At 39.7% G+C, this 20,064-nt stretch overlaps 1 protein-coding gene across 1 annotated transcript in view; it reads right to left on the bottom strand.

Annotated features, from left to right (window-relative positions):
- The window catches only part of MAN2A1 (mannosidase alpha class 2A member 1), a 163,067-nt gene that overhangs the window by 26,502 nt on the left and 116,501 nt on the right, over positions 1–20,064 (bottom strand). Inside the window, exons 13-16 of the mRNA XM_055315266.1 lie at positions 16,153–16,318; positions 14,601–14,819; positions 13,737–13,859; positions 10,770–10,884 (exon numbers count right to left, since the gene is read on the bottom strand). Of these exons, the coding sequence (XP_055171241.1) occupies positions 10,770–10,884; positions 13,737–13,859; positions 14,601–14,819; positions 16,153–16,318 (623 nt within the window). The remainder of the gene's footprint in view (positions 1–10,769; positions 10,885–13,736; positions 13,860–14,600; positions 14,820–16,152; positions 16,319–20,064) is intronic.

Raw genomic sequence — 20,064 nt, 5'->3', positions numbered from 1 at the left:
AGGGCGGCATGCCATGGGCGCGGGATCCGCAGCTGACACCAGGCCACGGGGCCTCTTGGCCGGGCTTCCCTGCCTCTGGGCCTTCCTGCCTCCGGGCACGGCCGCCAGCTCGGCCGCCTCCAGGGCATTTCCTAAGGGGGAAGAGGGTGCTGGCCTGGGCCCCCATATGCTGCAGGCGCTACTCAACTGAGTAGTAAAATGATAACGACACTAAAAAAATAATACAAAGTAATTACGGGACAGGCTTGCGAGAATACAAAATGTCCTTAAAACCACCCCAAATCTTTTTTCAGTGTTGCAGTAGTCCCTTTAGACGCCAATACAGTAAGAGAGACTAAGGGAGCACACGGGGCTCTCACGCATCCAGCGAAGGCGAACAGGCCTCGGGAGCACAGGCACGTCCAGTGGGCGCGGGCGCCAGGGTGACGCCGGGGAGGGCGGGCGAGGTGCCCAGCAACGGGCAGGGAGCGAGGCTGCCCGCACGGCCGCGTTACAGGAAGCTCCACGGCAGGCGAGCCAGGGGGCGCCGGGCCCGGCTCAGGCAGGCCCGATGCAAACGGCAAGAGCAGCATCTGCACGGCGTGATGAGCCTCGTGCTAAAGCCAAGCACGGTAATATTCCTCCCCTGTACAGGTGTGTGTGCAAGTGTGCGTGAGACAGTGCGGAGAGCATGTGGGTGCACAGGCGTCCGGGTTGCCTCTCCGGGGCACAGGACAGGAGTCACCCACAGGTCCTGCACAGACTATACGGTGTGGGATTTTTGCCAAAGGAGTACACATTGGTATCATTTGTGCACATGACAATTATTTTAAGCATTTTAAAAAGAGGGTTATTTTCCAGGAAGGAAGGAACAAAGATGACGACTGGCACGGGGTCAGGGCAGGGAGGCGGCACCTTTGGATTTTGTTGCCTAGCACCGTCTTAATGAAACCGAGAAGCGTACCCCGCCTTGTGTGGCTAGAAAACCTGGAAGGCATCGGCGACACACGGTCTGTGCGTGAAAGAAGAGGCAGACGGAAGTGTCTGGGGAGGGTGTGACTGGGGAACGCCCAGGGCCTTGACTCTGCGCAGCACTGCTGGCTTGCGGGGAGTCGGCCTCCTCTCCTCTCAGTGTCTCTCTGCACCATCAGATCGTCGCAAAACCTTCGTGGGCAGGGTCTTGGAGTTGGCCCCATCTTCTCCACCAACCCAACCACCTTATCCTGGCAGTTTTGAAATGCAAAGCGTACCCCTCCAAGGAGTGTACCTAAGGAATCAGACACTACTCGCCATAGTCCAGTGGCTATTGGCGCGAGAGGCAGCAGCTGGGGAGAAAGCAAGAGAGAGCCTGACTCACACGTGGCAAGAATTCAGCATTTTATTGGTGGCGCTCAACATGGCATTAGGACAGGTCCTAACAGTAAGAAGCAACAACAGCAACTGGCCCACACCCACCTAGGAAAATGAAAAGCGAAGGTGAGCACCCAAGGGGGGTGTTCAACTGAATTTGACACAGACACAAAATCACGTAAAAAATAAACCCTCAAAAAAACCCATTTAAGATTCAAAGCCAGGTCTTCGGTGAGTGTCCTTAAAATACAGGTTCTGTATTTGCAAGATGCAGGGTTATCGATCTCATTGTTGCCCTCGTTCCTTTGTCTCGAATCTGCATCTGGGCAGAAGGGGTAACTGAGCCACGAGTTCAGAGCACAAGTTGGGCAACGGTAACAACCATTGTTAACAATAAATAGTGAACAACAGCAAAAAAAACCTGTCCTGAAAAACCAGGGCTTGTAATTCTAAGTAGTATCCCTTCAATTTAGGGAGTATTTTGTTCTGTATTTAAATTATCAGAGGGACTCCTGGGTGGCTCAGTGGTTGAGCAGCTGCCTTCAGCTCAGGTCATGACCCTGGGGTCCCAGAATCGAGTCCCGCGTCGGGCTCCCTGCATGGAGCCCGCTTCTGCCTCTGCCTGTGTCTCTGTCTCTCTATGTCTCTCATGAATAAACAGAATAATAAAAAAAAAAGAAATATAAAAATAGCTTCCCTTTATGTATTTGCTTTCACGACAACTTCTCCAATGAACGGGAGCTGACACTTGGGGCTATGAACTAGTACACACCGCTTCACTCAACACGTAAACTGTAATGACAATTCTTGCAACAGTGATAAATTTAGTAAGTCAATACGGAGAGGATGTTTCTAAAAAGCAAATATTATCATTTTCAAAAACTGTACTCACATCTGAAAGTGCCAAGAATAAAAACGGTAATAACTCCCACGACTGGATGACCTTTTTCTCCATATTGACTCATTCAACTTACCTATCCCTTGTACGACCTCATTTATCACCCGAGGTGCTTGCTGATTTCCAGGTCTGTAAATGTTCACATTGATTATTTCTCTACAAGTGAAAACCTTAACATCTGCTTCCGTGAATACAAATTTGAGTAAATTTCATTCCAAGTCTTGAATTTAAGAAAACGATGATGTGCCGTTATTGTTTTATTTCTAAAGCACTAGATAAATAACTACTACGACTTACTGATCAACTTATTATGAGCTAGGCACTCGTCTACGTCCTTTAGGCTTTTCATTTCAGTAATTCTCAAAATGACACGGAAGTAAAGGCACGATAGGAAAGGTGTAGCATTTTGATTCCACGGAATGCAAATTTTGGTTAAAGATGACACCAGGTAACTACAATATACTTGAAGACTTAATAATAGAAAAAAAAAAACTAGAAGCTCTCTTTTTCTTTTTTTTTCTTAATAAACACTGATTTTAAGAAACGACATGTTTTTGGTTTTTGGAAGCTCTGTCTTGGAGGGAACACAACATCTACATCAGTAACATCAGTAACAAACAGGTAAGATCTAACTACGGCACTCCCACAGGAAGTGGATCAAGAGCTCACGACACCGAAGCTTCCCTGTCTCCTTCCCCACAGTCCCAGCGAGGGAAGGAGGCCGGAGAACCACGGTGCTCTGTCCGCGCAGCCTCCACACCGACGGCCCCTCCGAACCCACCTACCTCCTGCTCTCCCAAACCCGCTCCTGTCCAAGGTGCCTGCAGACCGACTGTGGACTCTCCGTTCTCAAGTTGATCCCGCCACGAGGTAAGCAGTTCTTCCTTTTTTGATTCTATGGACTCATTTCTCAAGTTGATCTTACCATAGAGACAAGCAGTTGTTCTTTTTAAAAACAAAAAACAAAACAAAAAACAGGGCAGCCCGATGGCTCAGTGGTTTAGCGCCGCCTTTGGCCCAGAGCGTGATCCTGGAGACCCGGGATTGAGACCCACGTATGAATCCCTGCATGAGGCCTGCTTCTCCCTCTGCCTGTGTCTCTGTCTCTGTCTCCCTCTCTCTCTGTGTGTGTGTCTTCCATGAATAAATAAAATCTTAAAAAAAAAAAAAAAAGACTTGCACTAGCCATTTCTGAGGCTCTGACATGCTTTTCCCTTTAAAAAAAAATTTGCAAAGGATATTTTTTCTGGAATATAATAAATATTGACATTTTAAAATAAGCATATCTAGTGAGTAGCAATTGGATTTCCAAATCATGCATTTTTAAAAAGGCCTGAATAAGATCTTCTTTAACAGTCAAATTTCACATCCTTATTTTTTCCCTTGAACTATTTCTTTTTTATCTGAATGTAATTTTTTTATGTTTGAGAGTCTTGCTATTGATCAAACTTTCATTACCCTTTATGAAAGAAATATATATGTATATATATGTATGTGTATATTAAGTTTAAAAATTCTGTCACTCTAAAAGTAAGGATTAAATTTGTTCCAAATTGAGTTATAAAAGTTATTGTAGGGATCCCTGGGTGGTGCAGCGGTTTGGCGCCTGCCTTTGGCCCAGGGCGCGATCCTGGAGACCCAGGATCGAATCCCACATCGGGCTCCCGGTGCATGGAGCCTGCTTCTCCCTCTGCCTATGTCTCTGCGCCTCTCTCTCTCTCTCTCTGTGACTATCATAAATAAATAAAAATTTTAAAAAAAAGTTATTGTAGTATACCATAGAACCATTATGATCATTTATTTCATGAACTTTAAGGGAAACCTTGCTCTCAATGGAAGAACCATATGTACCCTTTATATCTCTCTACGTTCATGTATCCATTAGTGAATGTCACTTAATTCTAGAACGAAATGGGTTTCAGCATCGATTCTTCTTAATTTCTGTTTTATAAATGTAAGGCAAAGAATGATGTTACCCTAAATAAGTAGGTGGGTATGGGAGGAGTTCTAAGGATGTCATTCAGTCCCTGGAATGCTTTGCGAGTCCTATGTCATAAATCACAAAGTAATCTGCTGTCAAACATGAATTTCAATCTCTTATTTTTAATGGCCTACTTGCCTGACAACTTGATTAGATACACCTTCAATTTTGTTGAAAGCAAACAATAGAAAGTCAGGTGTTTTGGAAAAAAATTATTTGTTGCCCAGCCATTAAAGTCCAGCCAGACTCCAGTATTGCAGAGTATCTTTGCTCAGCGTCCACTGGAGTTAGGATGACGGAGTGATAGGGTACTGCTTCCTTTTTGGTAAGATGGGAGGAGGAATGATAAAAGTGTGGGTTTTTTGTTTTTTAAAGATTTTATTTATTCATGAGAGACGGGGGGGGGGGGTTCAACTTCAGTGAAGCTCTGAGACCTTGTTTACAAGTAGGAGGACTCCAGGGATGGAAGGCCCAGATTCAAGCATCCTGTGTTCTCCAGGATCACACCCTGGGCTGAAAGGAGCACTAAACCGCTGAGCCACCAGGGCTGCCCATCAAATTTTTAAATGTAAAAGAAAAACTAGATGTCAACTCAAGTATATGTAATAGAGAGTTTTTCAAATTCTTGTAGAACAAAGGAGTCTAATTGAAAGAACCCTTCATGCTTTGTAATGTTCTTTTCCATTCTGCCTACGTAAGTAACATTTCTTGAAGATGTAGCATCTCAACTTCCTTTATCAAATCTTCCCTAATAATACCCCCAACCCTCAATGGCCACTTTCTTTTCTTTTCTTTTCTTTTCTTTTCTTTTCTTTTCTTTTCTTTTCTTTTCTTTTCTTTTCTTTTCTTTTCTTTTCTTTCTTTCTCTCTCTCTCTCTCTCTCTCTTTCTTTCTTTTTTTTTTTTAACACTTAAGTCTAACTCATCTGGCCTGCACATCCTCTTTGTTTTTTTTTCTTAAGTAGATGACACACCCACCATGGAGCCCAATGTGGGGCTTGACCTCTGGATCCTAAGATTAAGTCTGACACCTATCCGCCTAAGCCACCCAGATGCCCGAAGCCCACACATCCTCTTAAGGAGACACGAGACTTCATACGTGCCAGGCTTTACATATATTAACTCAGTTAATCCTCCAACACTCCTATGAGGTAGACTGATATTGTCACCTTTTTAAGGATGGCAAAACCAAGGATAGAGAGGAAATAACCTCCACAAGGTCAAGCAGCTGGTGAGCAGCGGAGCTGGGATGGCAGCTGGAAGTGACATGCAGGTGCGTGGACTCTGGAGCCCAAGCTCTTCACCATCACACTTCCCCTGTATTTCCCATCCCTGTGCCCTTCATCTGAGTTTAGTACAACACTTATTTGTGGGGGATGATGCTTCCCTACTAAGAAGCTATGCCTTCAACACAGCAGCTGCTGTCAAACAGCCCCCAAGATAACCTCTGAGTTCTGAATTTGTGTACCCAGAATGTGCTTATAGTCCCTTAAAATAACCTTCTCTTTCATGCCTGTAGGGAATAATCAGATTCGACACATAGCTACTTATTTCAATTTTTAAAAGTTCCAATTAACAGGAAAAAAAATATCCTTAGCAGTCAACTGCATATTATGGTATTCCAAAAATGTTTTAATTACCTAAGTCTGCCTAGCCATAACTTACTTAATGCTTTTTACTCTTAAACTAAATATGGAACACAGTCCTGGGGGTTGGGGGGAAGTGAGAGATTGATTGCAAACCATTTTAATATCCTCATGAATCTTTTTATGGAAATAAAAACAACTTCAGTGAAGCTCTGAGACCTTGTTTACAAGTAGGAGGACTCCAGGGATGGAAGGCCCAGATTCAAGCATCCTTAAAAGATGAATTCAGGAGCAAGGAGTTAAGCACGACAGAGTCTTTATGTGATACTAGGTTTTGTGAAGACTCCTTAATGGTTACACCTAATTGACCATTTAGTCTTTCTACAGTTTAAAGAACTGAGTCAGTAAGAAATTAAAGGGCAAACTCAAGGTCACTGTGGTTGGCTTCAAGGTGCAACTAAGGATTCAGATCTCTAATTCCCAATGTGATTCTGTGTTTAACTAGATGAAGTTCATTTTTGACTCTCTCAAAGTCAAGGGTCACGTTATGAATCCAATTACGTTATACATTCAAAACAGAGAAAAACTAAGCAATCTCTTCTTGAATGCTAACCATACCCAACGCAAGGAAATTATTCAGTCATTTTAGCCAAAGGAAAGTCTTTTCTTCCATATTTTTTGATGGCAGTTCATTACATTTTACCTCCAGGCTACTTGCTTTCTCTTAGCAAGATCTATTACAGACAGTACTTTCATAATACGTGGTGGAAAATAGGCAAAAGTATTGCATTTAGATATTTCTCCTAAGGGCTGAAACATGGTTTATACACATACTCATTCACTCACAAACACCTGCCTAGGAGAACGTAGTCCTGGGGGGACAAAACCTTGAAGGTATGTATGGTAACAGATCTGGAACCTGAATCTTGTGCTAGATAAAATGTACATGACACATTGGTAACCCATAGCAACCTAATTCTTCAAAGTAGCTGTTGATGTCAGAAAACTAGGGCAGCAAAGCCTAATAATTACAGCTCTGAAGACAAATGAAGCCACAGCTAGCAAATGTCACTTTCTGATCATTATGTCACTGCAAGGTGTGTACTCGTTGTGATGGTACAGTATCAAATACAACACAGGGGGGTGGGGGTAGCAGGGGCTTCTGCTTGTATCGCGTTCCATCTTCCAACTCAAGATCAACAAAAAAAAGGTAGCCTGTTTGGTAACACTTAAAGCTTCAATTTAATGAAAGATGATTACAGTAGAAGAAAAATTAATCGTCACGTCTCCCACCTTTTCCTCCAGAAAAATATTATTTTCTACAAACTAAATATATCCTTTGGGGGAAGAAAAAAAAAAAAAAAACGTTCCAAAAGGGCATTTCATTAAATTATGGGTACTGCAAATTGGATTTCTTATTTAACCTGATATAAGTCAAAGCATTACGTTTCATTAGAAATCTCTCAAATGCCTCTGATCTTGTAGATCTTTTAAAATTAGTGAGCACCAAGATTTCCTCTAATTTAATATTTCTAGAAACCTTTTGAATGTAATGTCTGAACAATAATGAAAAGAAACACAGTGTGTTTTTTAATAGCTTAAATGACGTTAAGAGAGGACTCTAAACCGCACCTCCTACCATCTTCAGAAGCCGAAGAGAATGCAAATGGAGACACGAAAACTTAAATATAAAACACCAAGGGAGAAAACTAAAGTTGGTTAAACCCACGCCTCCCAACTCAGTTTGTTGCAAAATCAATGATGACCACACAGTTCTTACAATATGGGAAGTGCTGGTTGATTTCTGTTCTTGATTTTGTTTTCTCTCAAAGCCTAATTTGGGCGTAAGGTTACTTTGGGTAGAAAATGGTCAAAGAGTAACTAAAACAGAGATTGAGGAATTTAAGAATATTTTATCGGGCTTGCATCACTTTAGTTTTTTAAAAGAATACTTCAAACACACTGAATTTGAAAGATTTAGCATAGACATTCAATAAAGACAGATATCCATAATATCAACTCTGTTTCTTTACCCTTGTTGCTGAGAGGTAATAAAATCTTTTGCATAAGTAATGGTTTAGTCACCTCATACAATTATAGTATCTCATCATAAAATATTAATAGTTCCTCTTCCCCAAGCCCCATTTTTTTCTGGCTCATAAGTGAGGTACTTACAACAAACAGGCTCTATTCAAACAACTGCATCTGGTCAGCTTAAAGGGGGGCAAAATTAGCATATATCCAAAGATAGTCTCGTAAGTTAAATTCAAAGTAGATATTTGTGTTATTTTAAGAAATACTGAACACAAGCCGATCGACAACAGCATGGAAGTTGGCTGCCGTTTTCTTTACACCTACGACGCAAAGCCACATCCTGTCCATGTTATTTTGATCGATCACCAGATGCCTGGTTTACATGAGGCCAAAGTTTAAAACACCCCAGGCTTTTAAGTATTTCATAGTATAGCTGCTTTGGTGCAGTGTAACCAGACCCCTTCCCGGCACTCTGAGCTCCTCACGACACAAACACCCTGAAGACTTCCCATCTCTTCCTTAGGTTTCGATCAGTGATGTCATTAAAACCCCAACAAGCCAGGAGCCAGACAACGTGAGCTTCACGCAACGGGGTGTGAAAGAAAAGGACAGAAGCAGGTCACAGAGGCCACTGAGAAAAGGCTCTCCCTCCACAACTGGGCTTATTTTTCCCACGAGGGAGAACTGTTGGGAGGGGTTCAGATACAAACCCAGGAGGATGTATGGTTTCCGATGAACTGGTACCTCCCTCCCCCACTGACCACTTCCACAATGGAAAATAAATAAATGCTCTGGGCCTGAGAGCAAAAAACAAGATTGCTATGTCGCTTCGAATCGTTACATACGCTGGCTTTAGGTTCAATCCAAGCAAGAACAGCAAAACTCACCTGGAGAAGCACTCTAAGTTAACTTCACATTACACCTAACCTATTTCTCTGTCGCTTCCCACCAACTTCTGAAGCCTTCCGCTTTCAAGCTACAAAAATCTAACACAAAGGCTTCAGCCTGTTGATTCCATCCACTGTGACATCCAGAGGCGATCTGAGGTCTGCATCCTTATTTTTCTATTATTACTTCCGTGATGCTAAAGCTCTAAGTGCCTAGTTGAAAACAACTTCTATTTCTTAACTGACTAATGTGAGGGCTGGCACTGTCGCCTTGGAGGGCGGGGAGCCCGTTAAATCTTGGAGCCGAACCAGGGGCGCTAAGGGACCACTACTCAGCCACTGGGCATTTGGACGGCTCAGCAGGGGAGAAAAGAAAGGCATTTAAGGTCTGATGAATGCATGTTTGCTGGGATGAGCACACAGGCAAGTCAGAGCCTATTAATTTCCAAATCCACCACTGGGATATGACGGCAAACTGAGCTTACAGTCACAGCAGAAGAAGAGGGGCCTCTAATTTGCAGAAACCAACCTCTGTGATGAGCTCCGGATCCCCTGGACAACCTGCGAAAACTCTGAAGCTGCTGCGATGGTGACAGACTCATTTAAACAAAAGCAAAAGCAATTAAGCAAACAATTTGACTGAGAAGTCGGAATTCTCTGGTGGGCTGCTTCCGCGTTAACTCTGCGACATGGCCCATCCCCTAAGTACACCTGCCGACGAACAGCGGTGAGCCATGCATGAGGACACAGGGTTGGGCCAAAGTGGGCACCATGTTGTACCCAAGGAAGAACTATTCCATTACGATTTTTTTAAGAAAATCTTGAAGCAGAAAAGCACATCTCCTGCGTGATGACGGTACTTTCTACCCATAAAATGAAACCTCTGGAGATAGCTCAAAGTATAATTTTAGAGCTCTCAGAGACGTTGAACAATGGCTTATGTAAGAGGAGAAAGGGATGGTCAAAAATATTGTTTCTGACTTACTAGAGATTTTAGAAAACTCAATAAAAGATCACTTCAGAACCACAGACTTTCTTGTAGGCAGCCAAGTGAACACTCCCTGAACATTGTACCCTCCGCTTCCCCACAAAACCTAAAAAAAAGCAAACAGCGCCTGCCCATACAGTTTATCATTAGTTTTAAAATGCTTTATTATAAAGATTCAGGGAAACAGTATTTCCTTTTCTAACTTTTTCAGCCTAGCTTACAGCAAAGAGAAATCTAAAGTGGCATTTTTATGAGGTCCTTTTCTAAGAGAGTTGATACCAAGGTAAGTGGTCTGGTTACAAGGACTAAATCTGTGGGTGGAAAAAATACTCCATTCTGAAAACAGTGAATGTTTTCAACATCAACCGACATAAATGTGCAACTCTGAGAGTGTCTGGGTACCACGGCTCCGCCCAAACCCTAAGGAAGGACAAGAGCCACTGCCCGTGGTTAAGTCCCTAAAAAGATTAAAAGCCTCTCTACTGCCACTTGCCTGGTAAAGATACTGCTCAGCACTTTTGAAGAGCAATAAACAATCACCTGATTTTACACTCGACCAGGTAAAGAGTCGTAAACAAAAAGAACTTGGGATATAAACATTTCTCTTAAAAGAAAGTTAAATTCCAGTAATACCTGCTACTGTAATACATTCCGTATTTAAGGCAGGCCCTAGCGGGTGGGGAGTGAGTGCATTTCTGACATGGTGATCCACTAACTAACCCAAAGCAATATTTGATTTTGTAAAATTAAAACAAAAGGAAAAAAAAAAGCAAAACGCTGTTTTTAAATATTAGAAATAAAGATTCCAATTAGTGAGCTCATGACCAACACAAATATGACAGGTAAGAGAAGATACACAAAAGGACATGTATATGTAGAGTTAAATGTTTTACCATTTCTGATCATCAAAAGGTAAGTAGTATTAGATTTTTAAACCACACGGTAAATATGATGGCAAGTATACCATGCTCAAAAACCAATTGCTAATTTATTAGGAATGACACGCAAAAAAACTCAAGAACCAGTACACAGGTGTTTTATACAACTGTGCTTCTCTGTTTTCTTACCCTGTATGTTGTACAGTCGGACTCTATGGGTAACGTGTTCAAAAAAGCAAGTCACGTCCGAATAGAACCTTCCGTGCTGCACTCTGACAAAGGGCAGTGTTGTGTAAACATAAGGCTGAGGAGGAAATGACATTTTTAGGAAAAAATTTCAGCTTTTAACTTTTCCAAGAAATGTTTATTATAATTTCCACAGTGGCAAATACATAACGCCTGATATTTGTAATTTCAAGTGAAAACCAAACCTTACAAGGTATCAGAATATGCACATGCTATAAAAATTGAATATAAGGTTTTTCATTAGACAAAAAGTGTTGAAAATAGAAAATAAAAATGTTTACAACTTGACTGTCCTAAATGATCTACAAACATTCTATAAAAATTTCTAGTCAAAACCCTGCTATGTTGTCCTTAGGTTATTTATTAGAAATACCATTCATTCTGCAGCAGTGACACTTTCCCAGGCAAACATTTATTATAACCATGGCCCCCTAATGCTCAGGGGTCAGGGCAGGTGGCAAGGATGACCACGGGGAGTCATCTAAGCAAACAGAAAGCAGGATTCAGAGACACTGTTTAAGCACAGTTAGGTGTACTACTCTATAAAACACACTGCCCTTTTACTAGAAAGAACTAGCTGAATATAAAGCAAATTTACAAACTTGAAAAAACTATGGCAACCACTGGTTTAGGTTTCGTCATTTAGAATCTAATATCAAGAAAAACGAAAACATAACTTCTGTGACACAGGAACAAACTGAAAGCATTTATTTATTTTTTTTAATATTTTTTTTCTTTTAAAGATTTTATTTATTTATTCATGAGAGACACACAGAGAGACAGTGACAGGCAGAGAGAGAAGCAGGCTCCATGCAGGGAGCCCGACGTGGGACTCGATCCCGGGTCTCCAGGATCACACCCCGGGGCTGACGGTGGCACTAAACCGCTGAGCCACCTGGGCTGCCCCCGAAAGCATTTATGAAGAATTCTATTTTCTTTCTTTTATTTTTTTTTCAAGGAATTATAGTTTCTTAAGCTTTGCAGGCTGCATAAGCTCAATAATGGCACAACAAGCTAGGCCTGCATTGTGGACTACTTAGGTAGCACTGGATTTTCAGAACTGTGCAATTTTCTTCCTACTGTACGTATTCTCCAGTTCTAGAAAAAATATTCTGAAATTAATACAATGCGTTAGAGTTTCCCAAGGTTTTGAACCTAATTTTACCATATAGCTAAAAAGTAAGGGAAGAAGATGAAAGCTGGCACAGGGATTTCTGGGCCCAGGATCGAATCCCACGTCGGGCTCCTGGTGCATGGAGCCTGCTTCTCCCTCTGCCTGTGTCTCTGCCTCTCTCTCTCTCTGTGTGACTATCATAAATAAATAAAAATTAAAAAAAAAACACACACACACACAAAATCTATCATTTGATTTTGGTCAGCGGGCTTTTCTAAATTGTAAAACAAAAGTAACTTTTGCGGGAGACAGGTCTCTAGGCAACAAAATATGGAGGATATTTAAACTTATTTTCAAGTGGAGAAAACTTATGTAAGTAGAAAAGTGAAGGAAGAGGCTCTAATGAAGAAAAAATACAGAACTGACTACACAAAATTTAAAAAAAATACTATTACACATAAAATAATTAAATTGAATGACACACTTATGGAACATTTTCCAATATATAGGAAAAAGGATTAATTTTTTTACCATACATAAAGAATGCTTACAGATCCGTAAGTCATACCAGTAGAAAAACAGTCAAAGAACTTACATAGGAAACTCACAAAAGATAGGAGAAAAATAAATGTATAAAGTTTAGCGTCCCTAATAATCACAAAATCTTAACAGTAGAATATTTTTTCACCCATTATTATAGGTACAGCTTGTGATATGGCTGATTCTCAGTACTTGGAGTGGTGTATTAGCTATTCTCAAAAACACTGGTGGGCGTGAATATTTATGCAGTCATCTTAGAGGACAGAGAAATAGTACATATCAAGTCTTAAAGGCCTCATCCACTGACACAAAATGACTCTTCTAGAAAGTTATTCTCAGGAAATAATCAACACTGCATAAAAAGAATGCTACAAAGAAAGCTTATCACAATGTTACAGTAGTGAAGCACTGGGGAAAAAAATCCACAGATGCCAACAATAAGAAATTCTTTTTTTCCGCATATATATACATTTTTGTGTGTGTGAGAACATTTAAGTTCTACTCTCCCAGCAAATTATATAATACAGAGTTATCAACTATAGTCACGATGTTAGACATTGGACCCTCAGATCTCAATCATCTTATAGCTATAAGTTTTTCATCACAACAGTATTGTTTTCAAAGAATATACTATCAGATTGTGAGCACTGTCACAATGAAAAATAAAATGTTTAAATTTACTAAGACAAGACTTGAAAATGGGGGAGAAAGGGATATGCATAATAAAGACAATAAAAAATACATCAAAATGTTGGCAGGGGTTTTGCATGGCCTTTGCAATAGTTGGTAAATTTTACTGTTTTCTGCATTTTCAAAAATGTGCCAAAATTTGCATATATTATACCTTTACAGGCAAGGAGAGAGAAAACACTTTTTTGTTTTTTTCAAGTGCTAAAAGTTAAGGAGAAAAATGGCCCAGTGGGCAATTTATTTTTCCCATATGGCTAGATAATTTGTCTCTATATATGCCATGCCACATATGTATATAACACCACAATAGCATCTGCATCCTAAATCAAATCTAGCTTCTTTTCATGGAGAGCAATTGTTCATTGTAGCATCTTAATGAATTCCAACCATAAAAAAATAATTTGTTTACCTAACACTCAAGTACAAATTGCCAAATGCCAATAAGGAAAACAGTGGAACCAACTCATCTATTCCTAATAGATGATAAAATGATAAGATGCACTGATTTTTTTATTCATTAGTCTTTCAGTAAATGCTTATTGACAGCTCAGCTCATTGGCACTTACCTTGGCTTCCCCATCAGGTAAGAAGAGGTAGGCACCACTTTTGTCCTTTTTACTAGTGGTTCCATACCATGAAAACTGCACTTTTACTTCATGATGTTTACCATCTTCTTTATTTACCATTTCCTAAGAATCAAAAAATGTTTAAAAGCAACTCATTATTAAGATATTAATGATGTTGCATCTGGTTCCATGTCCATGGTGGTTACAAACAAAAACAAAAACAAAAATCCAGGATAGACTGAAAAATGCTAATATTCAGCCTCTAACATTCACAATTCCAGGATGAACACCCAAAATCTTAAAAGTATACTTTTGTACTTTATACTTAGAATTTAAAACTTTCACAACAGAAACGAAAAGAACATACTTCATTACGGAAGAAAGAGATACACAAATTAAGAGGTGTAGACCAGTGCTTCCCAAACTTTGTGTGCTAAAGAAGCAGGTTTATTTTTTATTTCCAGTAGGCACAGACCAATATGTGAAGTATAATAAAAATGAATTACTAGAAAAATTCAAGTTAAAGTTATATACAAATATACACTCAAATTTTTTACTATTAGATTCAAGAGGCATACATTTACTGTGTCATGGTGCTTTCAGAGTTTCCACAAACATTTCTCATTTCCACTATACTTATCTAGTGGACCAGTAATAAGAGTTCCAGGAGCAGCACCACCCACAGACAGACCCTGTTAGGAGCAAATGGTCCTAGTGGACCACAGATACCAGATACATAGAGCTCATCCATCCTTTCTCCCAGAATATCTGCATCAACTTTTCCCCCTCTGCATACATAATCTGCATGTATTATAATAAAAGTGATAAGCCTGCCAAGAATTTGAAAAACTATTCTGAACTTACCTCCATAAGCCCAGACTGACCAAACCGAAGTTTAACAAAAGAGTTCTCAAGAGTTATATCTTCTTCGGGACTTTTCACATTCCTCATGTTGAAAATTCCTTTATCTTTCACATTACCATTATACAGGACATAGTCAGCTAAATGTGGGTCTGAATTTGCTGATTCTAAAACTGTATACACTTTCAATCCCAGTGGGGGTATCTGTACTAGGAAAGAGATCTTTAAAAGACAGAGTAGAGAATTTTTTTAAAAAGAAATGTAATCTACTGAAAGGAAAGCATTTACATGCCTAGTAAAAACAAAAAACTACCATATTTAAAAATGAATATCATACTCATCATAAAGATGATTTGAGAATTTATGGGTAGAGTATCCACATTTCTGTTTATCCAGAGACTCTATTACCTTCAAGCTGGTAGGAGTATGGAAGGCACGAATGTTTTCATTTACTATATGAAATTATATGAGTAGCCTTGATCGTCCTACAGTGCTTCTCACGGGTGCTCAGAGGAGAAAATGCTCCATGAAGGTAGGAGCTCGGGTTAAACAATGATTTTTCCTAATTATCAGGAATCTTTTTATAATACTATGATATTCAAATACATCAAAAAGAAAAATGGTAAACGTAATACTGTAAGTATTCATCATGGTAACAGCAGCCATCAAATGCCCAGGGTACAGCAGACAATGCACACAGCACAGAGGATGCACACACTGTAAGTCATGATCCCGGCCTTTTAGGAGCTACTCTCCCATTTTCTAGAGAGGGTGTTTCTTGTAACATCTGACCAAAACTTCTATTATACTTTTCTATCATAACTTTCTACCTAAGGGATTATGAATTTATGAATTTAGCCAGCAATGGCTTTTAACAAGCCAAGTGATTCTCATTTAGAGTTCCTAGCTTGTAGTTGTGTCTTCAGAAATACAGTTTAAATTGCACTCGAGACTCCAAAAATCCAACTTTTCTAGTGATGTGGGAGTTCAGTTTAATATTATTTTAAGAACTTTCTCCAAAAACATCTATTACTTCAGCCCACATTTTCCATTTCCAAGTATCTCAGGAAAAGAGCACATTCCTATATTTTAGAAAGTCTTTCTTTCATGGTGTGTTACATCACCTTTGCAATGAAAACCTACAAGTACCTGAAGTTATTTAGAAAAGGTATTATTTATCTCACTTTAAATGTGCATAATTATTCCACTGAGTTAAACAAAAAAATTCAAAATTTTCTAAGTAATGATGACTTCATCACTTCGGGAAAAAGTTCCAGTACTTACAAGGATAAACAATATACATGCTAATGACACGTACTGATAACAACATATGATATATACACACTAACAAATATATTCGTATTCTAGGAAACACGGGATCTCTTTTCCTTTAGTGCCAGTAAACTGGTCGGTTACATCCTCTGCTATTCACAACTTTAAGCACTTCACATACACGATTTGATGGCTCAAGGGGGCATGTATACATTTATAAACTACATCCTGGCTCTTTTTTTTTTTTTTAATGGTGTCTCTAAGTTTGATGGTAAAAACATACCTCATAAGCTGTCTGTGAAATAGTATTTGCTGTATTCCAGACTGCACTCATCTGAATTTCCACAGGCTTTCCGGAAGCAGAAGACACTTGCGCGGTTGGGGAACTCACATAGATGGAGACCACTGAGATGCGTTCTTGTTCTGAAGGATTACAGACCACAAGATACCTGCAAAAACAGCTGCTTCACTACTCGGGTCTTAAAAATATTTTTACTTCTTTCACACCATGTGTAATGACTTAGCTCATAGATGGTCAGAGTGTCTTATGAGCGGATTTATAAGGAACATTCTGGTAACATTTCTGGAGAACACGCAATTTCATCACACGTAACACAGAGTACAAAAGGTAATGAAATAATGATTCACCTTCCAAGAATAAAGTGTTATACATATGGAAGACATTAATAGAACTATAATAAAGTTATTTTCATGACCCAGAAAATGAGCTATATACACACAGTTTTATTAGCCTTTCTAAAACAATCAGCTTGATACAACTAATTTCTTGATCCTTGACTAAGCTTGCTGATTAAAAAAAACACATACACTGCCCATTTGTATTTTACCACAATTAATATCAATTACAATCCTGACATTTATTTTAGACCACTAAAAGCAAAAATGTATGGCTATCCATGCAGAATCACATATATATATATGGTCCTTATTATCTAAGGATTTGGTTCTGGAAAAAACAGTTTGAGGTGAATCCACTTTAAAAGGGAGTTAAAGTTTTACAACAAACAGTGCTAAAAAGGATTTGATTGGGCCTAGCTAGAAAAAGGACAATACAAACTATTAAAAATAAGTTTAGGCAATACTTACAAATACATGTAATTCTTAGAATGAACAAAAATGAATGAACTGGAGTTTCTGGCACTTTTTTCAGTAATATTTTATACTAGCACATTATGACCTCCTTCGTGCATTTAATTTTTTATAGGACAATTTTAACCATAACTAAAATTTGTAAAAGATACTCAAGCACTTCATCATTTCTACTGAAGTCCTCTCTCAACTTCTTTGATATTCAAAGAATTCTTAGTTGGAGATGCTCAGTGTTTCATGGCTTTGCCTGTGAGCAGAAGTGTCCTAGACCATCTTATCACAGGCTTCAGGAAATACACAGCCTTTGAAAGGCGATTGTACGTTATGATCAATTTGAATCATATTATCTTCAAATAAATCAAAAGGTATTTTAAAGAGGATGTCTGAATAATATAACTCACTGATTTCATTAGTGAGTATTTTCTTGATTGAAATATTTTGGGTTTCTTACACAGTTTTGCAACTGCAGGAGCAAAGAACTGAACAGTCAGACAGCAACCCCATCTCCCCTAGGCCCCTCACAACTACATCAGAGATGGCAGAGACACAAGCTAGCACCGTGTACTTAGTCCATCAGGAAGCCTAGTAGCCAGTCCTCTTTTATCCTATGGGTGTCCTGTGTATCTCAACTGCATTGCAAATCGTGTAAGAAATACAATTAACAGATGCTGTGGTCAAAACTAAAGGACAACAGGAAAACACAAAAGAAAAAAAGAGGATGTAGCGTAAAATCTATAAAATGTTTGATTTAGAAATGGTGCATCAGGAGAAGCTCTTATGACAGAAATAGTATTCTGAGATGCCACAAGCGACAACACAGCAATAAAGACGTGTCTAACTCCCAGAGCTCATAATACACATCTGGACCACACAACCCAACTTACATCACTGATGTTCACCAAGTTTCTATCGGTACATGAGAGAAGAGGGGCTGCAGCCACGCAGTGAATAACATTTACAAAGGATGGTGAAGCCTTGATGTACTAGTAAAAACCTAGTTTATCCACAGAAGCAATTCTAAAGAACAGAGAGGGCAATTCCCTCCGCCCCTCCCCCAGAGGTATGCTTAACAGACTTACCTGTGGGACCTGCCAACCTACTAGCACCCTCCTACTACCCTCTACCTGGGCTTACGTGTCACCTGACCTGTCCCATCACAACCCCACCTGGAGAATCACAACTGCCAGGATTCACTGTTACAGGAAGACAATACTATATTCCTAAGGTGCACAGAGGAAGAGAAACAGTTGAGCATCACTTCTCAGCACCCAACATGTTCAAATCAGCATCCCAGAAATTAGTGATTTACTGTTGAGCCCCACATTCCCAGGGGATTAAAGGTAAGAGGCAAGAGGTGAAGAACTCTCAGACATGGTCTGAAGACTCAGGCCAGGATCCTAACTCTGCAGAAGCCCTGAGGCACACTCAGGTACTGAGCCTAGAATTCCTACTGGCAAGTTCCTCAGATGCTCCACCACACAGGGCTGGGCATAAGGGCTCTGATAATAAAATGTAACATGTGCCCAAGCAATAAATTAGGTAGTAAGCATCCAGAACACTGATTCCCTCCCATGGCCCATAGAGGGAAAAGATTCATGTTTAAAGCAAATAATAACTTTAACCATACATTTGGTTTTATACAATACTAAATCAGATTTTATAATAAGCTGTGAACTAGGTTCTGTTTTGTTTCGTTTTAGTAGCTAATTAGTATGTGACCATAATGATGTTTCTACTGTACTGAATGATTATATAATTATCATGCCAGGAATCTATTCAAAAACTAAATGTGTAGAGTTTATAATGAGCATAATGCTGTGCTAAGAAAATCATTTTTTAACATAATTAGAGATTCACACCATGTTCTTCAAGTGCATCACAGAATGAATTTACCTGACGTACACACAACTCTTATCTATACGTTTTAAGTAGAGTACAGAGAAAGTATAATCATATATGAATTATCTTCCTTTGGAAATAAGTATACAATCAAAAATTAACTAAATGTTCATTTGCATTATCATGTTTGGTAGTCAACATTTCTACTGCCAACACCCCAAATATGAGTCCATTTCATTCAGTTGTGAATGAAACCAACAGCTTTCACATCCTAAGTATCAAACTCAACTATTGCAAATCAATAATATCTGACCCACACTAATAAAAGAGTAATATTTATATCCTAAAAATGGGGGTCGTTTCTATTTCATCTTCTAAGTAACTATATAGGAAGCCCAGAACTTTCTTCACCTTGGTTTTCCCCACATTTCATTAGCTTCCTACCTATTCTCTATCACTAGGTCACATCCAGCCTCCTCGTCCTCATTATGATACCAGGCCCCCTTAACTTGGGGTTGGAGCAGTGATCTCAATTCTCTGTGTACAAGGAACCACCCTCACCTCGCAAAGACAAAGCATTGATATGCTACCTGCCAATCAAATTAGACAACAGCCTATGATCTACTTTGGGAGAAAAATGAAAGGACATCTATGCTCACGTCAACTTGGGAATCATTTTAGAAAAGAACTAGAATTCCACTGTAAATATGGTTCGGTCCTTGAAGACTATCAAGGATGAATATATTTAGAATTTCTTCAACCTCTCTGTAGGAATGATTCGCGCCATGTTAAAAAAAGACAACCGTGGCAATTTCTCTTTAAGGCAAATCTAATCAGTGCCAACTATGAACAAGAGACTAGGACCACATGGGCTTCCTTCTAGGACTGGATGAAGGGCAGAGTGGAAGGCGTGTGCCTCGTGGTCAGAGGGACCGTGGCATTACCACTTAGTGTGCTTCCTCTCTACAGGGCCCAGCCCTCAGGATGTATAGGCAACTGATAAGGCACAGCCCTTCATCCTTCCCAGGGAACAGCTAGGAAACTGAGGTTCACTGAGGTTAGGTATGCAGGCAAGACTCACCCAGCAAATAGGGCCACAACAAGGCTTTAAACTTAACTGTACCCACTAAGTATCCCTCTTCTTAACCATTTTAACTCACAGGTCAAGCTTATAAGCACCTTTCTAACAATGGGGGTTTCCTGTGGAGATTTCCTTAGTTCCAAATTCATATGTGAAGAACTTTCC

This window comes from Nyctereutes procyonoides, unplaced genomic scaffold (genome assembly GCF_905146905.1).
Source record: "Nyctereutes procyonoides isolate TBG_1078 unplaced genomic scaffold, NYPRO_anot_genome, whole genome shotgun sequence".
NCBI classification, from domain to species: domain Eukaryota; kingdom Metazoa; phylum Chordata; class Mammalia; order Carnivora; family Canidae; genus Nyctereutes; species Nyctereutes procyonoides.
This window is presented reverse-complemented; position numbering and strand designations above follow the sequence as displayed.